The sequence below is a fragment of the Xiphophorus maculatus genome, chromosome 10, assembly GCF_002775205.1.
Source record: "Xiphophorus maculatus strain JP 163 A chromosome 10, X_maculatus-5.0-male, whole genome shotgun sequence".
Lineage (NCBI taxonomy): Eukaryota > Metazoa > Chordata > Actinopteri > Cyprinodontiformes > Poeciliidae > Xiphophorus > Xiphophorus maculatus.
Window position 1 is genome coordinate 9,909,021 of NC_036452.1, and position 7,807 is coordinate 9,916,827.

Genomic DNA, 7,807 nt, shown 5'->3' on the forward strand with positions numbered 1-7,807 from the left:
CAACTAGTTCCACAAAATGCTTGTGCTTGATTAGGCTCTGGGAAATAAAACACACGAACATTTTTATAACCGTTGACGTAAGGATGAAGTCACTTAATGTTAAACGAAAATCTGTTATTTGACAAACATCAATATTAAATTGATGCTTTCCCCCAGGAACAATGTTGACAATTTACCTTGAAATTAGTTGCTCAACTAACTGCAGTTTAATCATGACTTAATAAAGATTTTCAATTTGATAAATGCGCTGAGGATTCCTTTAAAATCAAAGACAAGATGGAAATAAATAAGATTTTCTGTTCCAAGTTTTAATTCTCAATTTTTTTCACCCTTGTTTTTGCTTCATTTATCATCTGAAAATCATTTTATCTGATGTTGACAAAGAACAAATTATATATTCAATTAAATTAAAGCGACACTAAGAAATAAATCAGTGTCTTCACTGTACATTCTGTGAATTCACACATTGCATGGATTTCTTTCCCCTTTCTACTTTGGGTTCAATTGGCTGAATTTGTACTTTTACTTAAGAACAAAAGCTGATTTTCCTTCATTGGTCGTACAGTAAACAAATTGTCACATTCAAGCAGTTTACTGAGCTTAATTTCGTTTTCTAGCAAACGAAAGTGCTGTGGTTTGCTCATTCTCCCCCTCACCAGTCACAGAAGATTACTCAAACTATTTTGACATTTCCTGTTTTCTTCTCTCTCGTCTAGATGCAAACATTCGCTTGAGAAACAGACAGTAGCTGCTGTTATTGTTAAAGCCGCTAAAGCTTCTCTTTTACCCTGATATCATTAAGAATCGTCTTATGTTGTGAAGGGAAGCTGCTTGCTCTCTACTCGTCGTTTGTCAGATTGTCGTTGTGACTTCCTGGGAGAAAACGACTGAAAAAGTGTCAGAGGAGGTGAAACGTATTAGCTAACAGAAACAAGACAAGGATGAGGATCGTGGCAAAACATGGAGCAAAAGGCTGAAGATGAAGCAATTAAAGACTCTAGAGGTAAGGATGGATGTTTTCTAAGAAAAATGACTCAGAATGTCGCAAAAAATTGGTTCAGGTCGACTCAGCTGTGAAAACGTATCTGTCTCCTTAAAGATTTTGATTGTTTTTTAAATGTTTCAGATCACCAAAGAAATTTCATCATCAGACAAAAGTAACCAGAGGAAAAATATTTAAAGCTTTCATATTTTATTGTTATCCAAAACAACATGGCCCTAGCTAATCACAGCAAAAACCTTACCAATTATTTCTGGCTTCTAGTGCAAATATCTTAATACGCTTGAAATAAAACAAAACCATCTTATAGGTAATCTTTCAGCAAGATATAAGAGCTTGTTTTAACTCAATTATTTCTTAATATTGATGAAAAAGCGCCTTCCCTCTGTGGTGTGACCTTTAACATGCCTCTCATGCTGAAATTAAAACATAACTGCAAAGAAGAGTGAGCCAGAACGTCCCTAAAACATAACAGAGTGACAAATGCAGGCCAGAGCAGCAAAACCAGTGGTCAAGTTTAGGATGCAGTTGCAGCCAGGTTGGTTTGAATTACTCATTTAAAAACAGCTTTTTTATTTATTCAAGACACCTTTGTCTGGAATTAGCATTTTTTTGACAACGTGCAACAAAAAGACAGACCAAAATAAATCTGTGTAGAAGCATATTTAGCTGAAAACCAGATGCAGATGAGCAAATAAATTTTTATTAAGATCTCCGCACCAGCATGCTGAATTTACTGAATTTGTTTGACGCTTTGAGCCGACAGACTTTTAAAGTGTCACTAAATGTTTAGGGTTTAATTATTCACTGTGTCTTTTCAGGAATTTCCTCAATTCAGGCTGAAATTCATCATTTCCAGCCCAGTTTCACTGCTCAAGGCGGCAGCAATGTGGTGGCTCCTTCCATCGTTGGCTCCAGCATTGGCAGCATTAACATTAATATATCAATGGGGAAAGGTAGGCATACTTGAAGTCATATTACCTATACCTCAATAAAGGGGTTTAATTGCATTAGTATTTTGATGTTTTCTCTTTATTCTGTATTTATTCTGTTCTGCAGAATCAAAATATGAATTCAAAGAATCTCTGAACCAAGACGTTGCAGGCAGTTGCAATGCTGAGAAGAGCCAAAGTAAGCACTTCCTCTTCCTCAGTGCAAATGCAAAATGGTTGTGCAACATCATAAAGACACGATTAATAACCTTGTACCATTTTCCTCAGATAAATTAGCCGAATGCCAACAGAAAGTGAAAGCGACTCTGAGGAGGAAGTGCAGTCATTTGCATGAAGGGATTGGAACGGATGCAAATAAGATGTCTCTCAATCAGATCTACACGGAGCTCTACATCACTGAGGGCGGATGTGGTGTGGTTAACAAAGAGCACGAAGTGAGACAGATAGAGATTGCATCCAAGAGACGTGCAACCCAGGACAAGTTAATCCACTGCAATCGTCTGTTTGAGTGTCAACCCGGAGGCGAACGGCACATAAGAACCGTGGTCACCAGGGGAGTCGCCGGTATTGGAAAAACCGTATCGGCCAATAAGTTTGCTCTCGACTGGGCAGAGGAGAAGGCAAACACAGAGATAGATTTTGTGTTTTCCCTCTCCTTTCGAGAGCTGAATTTAATGAAAAAGACTGCTTTTAGTCTGGTGGAGCTTCTCTGTGTGTTTTTCCCTGAAATAAAAGACACAGAAATCTTTAACGAGCCTGAAAGCAAAATCCTCTTCATCCTGGACGGCCTGGATGAGAGTCGGCTGTCGCTGGACTTTCAGAAAAGTGAAATATTGTCAGACGTTACAAAGCCAAGTTCAGTTTCTGTGATTCTCACAAACCTGATCAGGGGATGTCTGCTTCCCTTGGCTCTCGTTTGGATTACATCTCGACCAGTAGCTTCTGCTCAAATCCCAGTTGAGTACATTGATCTGCTCACCGAGGTGCGGGGATTTAACGACTCACAGAAAGAAGAGTACTTCAGGAGGAAGATTACTGACAAAACCGTAGCAAATCGGGTGATCGTACACGTGAAATCCTGCAGAAGTCTTCACATCATGTGCCACTTACCAATCTTCTGCTGGATGGCGGCAAGTGTTCTTGAGAAGAACCTGGCGAATAACGACAGCAAAGAGACACCGAGGAGTCTCACACAGATGTACATCCACTTCTTGTCCCTCTATGTGGAGAAAATGAAGAAAAGACTGCCAAACAGAAGAGACTCCACTACTGACTGTGTGAGAACTAACCTCCTTGCTTTGGGTAAACTTGCTTTCAAAGAGCTGGAGAAGGGTCACCCGATCTTCTACGAGAGTGACCTCATCCTTAATGGCATCAAGGTCACAGAGGCCTCCATGTTTTCAGGTGTTTACACACAGATCTTCAACGAGGAGATGACAGTGTGTGAAGAGAAGATGTTCTGCTTTGTGCATTTGAGCATTCAAGAATTCTTTGCAGCGCTGTATGTCTACCTCATGTTCCACAACGAAAACAACAACGTTTTGGTCAAGAAGTCATCTGTGTCACGCCGTTTAATGTCCAGAGAATCATCAGAGGTCATCCTCTACAAAGAAGCTGTAGAAAAGGCACTGCGGTGTGAAAATGGGCATTTTGACATCTTCTTGCGCTTCCTTTTGGGTCTATCACTGGAGTCCAATCAAACGTTGCTGAAGCATCTAATGTCCAACAACAGAACTCATCAAAGAACCAGAACTGAAATCATTAAACACATAAAGGAGAGGATCAGAGACAGTCAATCTCCTGAAAGGTGCCTCAATCTCTTTCACTGTCTGAATGAGCTGAATGACCACGCTCTTGTGGAGGAAGTTCAGGACATCATCAGCTCAGGCATTTTGAACCAAGCCACCCTTTCACCTGCCCAGTGGGCCACACTGATCTTTGTATTGCTGACCTCAGAAGAAGAGCTTAATGTGTTTGATCTGAGTAACTACATGAGGTCAGAAGAGGGGCTCTTGAGACTAATGCCTGTTGTGAAAACAGTCCAAGTGGCAAAGTAAGTCCTTTGGTACGATATTTTTAGTTCAGATTGAGACTTTCCAAACACTCACTTTAATGCATGCTATTGTGGAACTTAAAAGTTATAAACGCTTTAGAAATAACTATACTTTTGCATAGAATGGATAGAAAACTGCTTTGCAAGATCTTTATAATTCTGACACTAATTCCTGGGCTTCACTTAACATCGGACTTAATGGTGTCCAGGCAATATGGCTGACAAAGTAAACAAACTCAAGAGACTCAAAAAAAGGGAGGCTGCTTGTGTATTACAGTAAAACTGAAAAAAACTACTTCTGAAAAGTATATAGAGAGTGGAAAATAATGGACTAAGCACATCTCCCTGAGGACACCAGTGCTTAGTTAAGTAGAGTGCCATATCTTAAAAGTGAATACAAACTTTCTGCAGAGTTAATGATCAGTTTTTCCTTGATTCTGGATGCACAGTTGTGTCTTAATATGGGGAAAAGCGATGGGCCAAGTACAAAACCTTGAGGAATCCCAGTACTCAGCATGACTGCAGTTGGTTTTTCTGGATTGAATGTACTGTAGAGTCTCTGTCAGTCAAGTTACTATACATAGCTATATTTATCTAGCTACTATGTCGTCAAATATGGACAGTCTGGCACAGTTTTCATATGTCATGCATTTTTTTTCTTGGTCCAGTTTGAAAGCCTGCAACCTCACGGCGATGTGCTGTGAAAATCTGGCCAGTGGCATCAGCTCATCCCAACTCAGAGAGCTGAACCTGAGCAACAACAACCTGACAGATACAGGACTGAAGCAACTCTCTGACGGGCTAAAGAACAGCCAACTGGAGACACTGAGGTCAAAATCCAACTTGTCTGCTACACAGATACATGCAAGTGACACTATATGTGGGTTTAACTTTTGTCTTTATATTTTTTGTTTGCTTAGACTAAGAAGCTGCAACCTAACAGAGAACAGCTCGGTTACTATAGCATCAGTCATCAGCTCCTCCTGCTGCCACCTAAAAGTTCTGGATCTTACCGACAACGACTTTCAGGACCATGGAGTTAGGACATTCTCGGCTGGACTGGGGAGTTCGTACTGCAAACTGGAGCAGCTTCGGTAAAACATGCAATACTTCCTAAGTAAAGAAATGGTTCTCTGTTGCTGCCGTTGTTGCTGTACGGGTCATTTTGATGAAATATAATTTTGTCAAAGTTTGTCAGGATGCAGAGTGACAGAAGAGGGCTGCACATTCCTGGCATCTGCACTGAATTCATCCCATCTGAAAGAGCTCGACCTGAGCTACAACCATCCAGGAAACTCTGGGCTGTTGCTGCTTTCAGCTCTGCTGGAGGACCCACAATGCACCCTGCAGTCACTCAGGTAACAAAGCATCAGTCTGCCAGGGTTCAGTCAAAAACTTTACATTTGCTCTTTGCAAATATATTCATAAACTTGAAATCTATTCACATTTTCTCACTTTATGATCATAAAGTGTTTTATGTAGAAATTTTGTATGATGAAGGAAACAAAATAGCTTTATTAATTTTATATGCTCTACAAAATTTATAATTATGTAAAGCAAACAAAATTATGCTTTACATATTTATGGAATTAATGTTAAATGATGTTAATTAACAACAATAAATTGCTGTTAATTAACAATTACTTAAGAACAATTAACATTAATAAATTTTAATGAACAATTAACATTGTTAACAATTATTAAATGTTAATTCCACTTAAAATGTGTTAATAATTAACTATTTTTGTTAATTAACATTGTTAACAATTGTTAATTAACATTGTTAACAATTGTTAATTAACATTGTTATGTGGTGTGCTGATATGTTTGCCTTCTGTCAATTGCATCTTCTCTCTCTCCCATCAGTTTGTCTAAAATGTATCAATACCGAGAGTTTTGGTATTTGGTATTAATTGTTAATTAACAATTGCTAATTGTTAGCAATTGTCAGGATGCAGATTATTAATTGCTAACAATTCACAACAATTGCTAATTGTTAGCAATTGCTAATTGCTAACAATTCACAACAGTTAATTAACAATTGTTAATTAGAATGGAAAAAGTGACAACTAACACCCATCTAAACTAACAGGCAAGACAGTTATGTAATTTTTAAATATTAAATGATTGATAATTTGATGAGTGATGTGGTACATGAGTAGACGTTTTACCAAATCCTTTTTTAATCTTACTTGAGTCATTTTATTTTGGACAGCTACTTTTACTTTAAGTTGAGTAAAAAAATATGTGGAATTGTATTTCAGTACAATTTTTGGTTACTCTACCCACCTCCTCCCCCAACCCAAAAGCACCAAGATAACATTTAGCAATCTGTTTTAGTGTGGAGCAATGTGGTGAATCCAGGATCCAACCTGGTCCGAGGAAATGTAAGTAGCCAAAATATTTGATTATTTTTGCTTGACTTATATAAATGATTAATTCTTTCTTCCTTATTTTCCTATCAGACCTTAAGAAGTTGACTCTGGACCCAAACACAGCCCACAGGGATCTCTCTCTTTCCAATGGAAACCAGAAAGCAACACGCTGGACCAAGAACTCGTATCCGGATCACCCGGACAGGTTCGACTACTGGACCCAGGTGTTGTGCACAGAGGGACTGACCGGGCGCTGCTACTGGGAGACGGAGTGGGTCGGGCGGGTCTGCATCGGTGTGGCCTACAGACGGATGTTGAGGAAAGGAGAGGGTAATGACCGCTGGTTGGGCCGCAATGACGTCTCCTGGGGCCTGAACTGCAACAGAAACAGCTACCAGATTCTGCATGGGAGCAGGAACGACGTTGTTCCAGCTACACCCAACTCCAATAAAGTAGGAGTTTACCTGGACTGGGCGGCAGGGTCGCTGTCCTTCTTTAGGGTCTCCTGTGGTGACCGGACTCTCCTCCACACCTTCCACACCACCTTCACCGAGCCCGTCTACCCCGGCTTCCATCTTGGCTGGGTCGACTCAACCGTACTGTTATGTTAATCCGGAAGTTTCCCTCCGATGTCGAAATTAAGCGCATCGACTGCTGCCTGAGCCAAGTACTGACATGTTTGAGCCTGATAATGTCTTTTTATGTTGTAAAATTGAACAAAAATGCGCTTATTATATTAGAACTGAGCATTAAAAAATCGAAGACTGTGAGCTTAAAATGCCATTTTACATCCTTGCTATAAATTGTAATAAAATGTCAAAAGAAGTAGTGTAAATATGAGCCTTTGACCCGAATTATAAATCACATTAAGTACTATGCAATAAACTGCAATTTTATTTTACTTTCATACAGCTTGATTAATCGATTATTTAAATAATCGTGAACTAATTTAATAATCAGTTAATCGTTAACTGGAGTATACAAACTCAACAACATACTCAGAGCAGTAATTAAAGCAAATCTGCAAAAATAAATTCAACATTTTGACATTTAAGAGGTAAAGATTGGTCTATAAATATGTTTGCATTTGTAGCTTCTAAATAAAAATATATATTGATCACCTTTTGAAATTATTAAAGTGTCATTTTAGATTAAGCAATTAATAAAAAATAAAGATGCTGACAGTATTTTTTAGTTGGTGATGCATCCTTTGCCACAAATGATCAAGTTACACGAATAAAATGTTTTTATTTACAAAAGGAATTTAATTTGCTCATTGATATGAAACATATTTTAATATTGTGTAGAAAATGTTTAATCAAAATGCAGCGATTTTTTCTAATCCGATTAATAGTCAGAATTGATTACTAAAATAGTCGTTAGTTGCAGCCTTACTTCCATACTATAAGAAAAAAATCCCCTGAAA

General features: G+C 38.5%; 1 protein-coding gene across 1 annotated transcript; it reads left to right on the forward strand.

The window, feature by feature from the left end:
* The first annotated feature begins 723 nt into the window (after nt 1-723).
* Nucleotides 724-7,326, forward strand: LOC102226704 (NACHT, LRR and PYD domains-containing protein 3-like). The gene is made up of 9 exons (XM_005794773.2): nt 724-1,003; nt 1,822-1,956; nt 2,060-2,131; nt 2,221-4,006; nt 4,675-4,836; nt 4,927-5,100; nt 5,197-5,364; nt 6,347-6,393; nt 6,472-7,326. Exons 1-9 carry the CDS (start codon nt 961-963, stop codon nt 6,990-6,992), a joined length of 3,108 nt encoding a protein of 1,035 aa, XP_005794830.1. The 5' UTR covers nt 724-960; the 3' UTR covers nt 6,993-7,326.
* Nucleotides 7,327-7,807: the final 481 nt, after the last annotated feature.

Coding starts and splice junctions, on each gene's coding strand:
- LOC102226704 (XM_005794773.2), top strand. CDS start 961: ATGGAGCAAAAGGCTGAAGATGAAGCAATTAAAGACTCTAGAG. Junction 1,957..2,059: donor TAATATATCAATGGGGAAAG/GTAGGCATACTT, acceptor TCTGTTCTGCAG/AATCAAAATATGAATTCAAA. Junction 6,394..6,471: donor CCAACCTGGTCCGAGGAAAT/GTAAGTAGCCAA, acceptor TTTTCCTATCAG/ACCTTAAGAAGTTGACTCTG.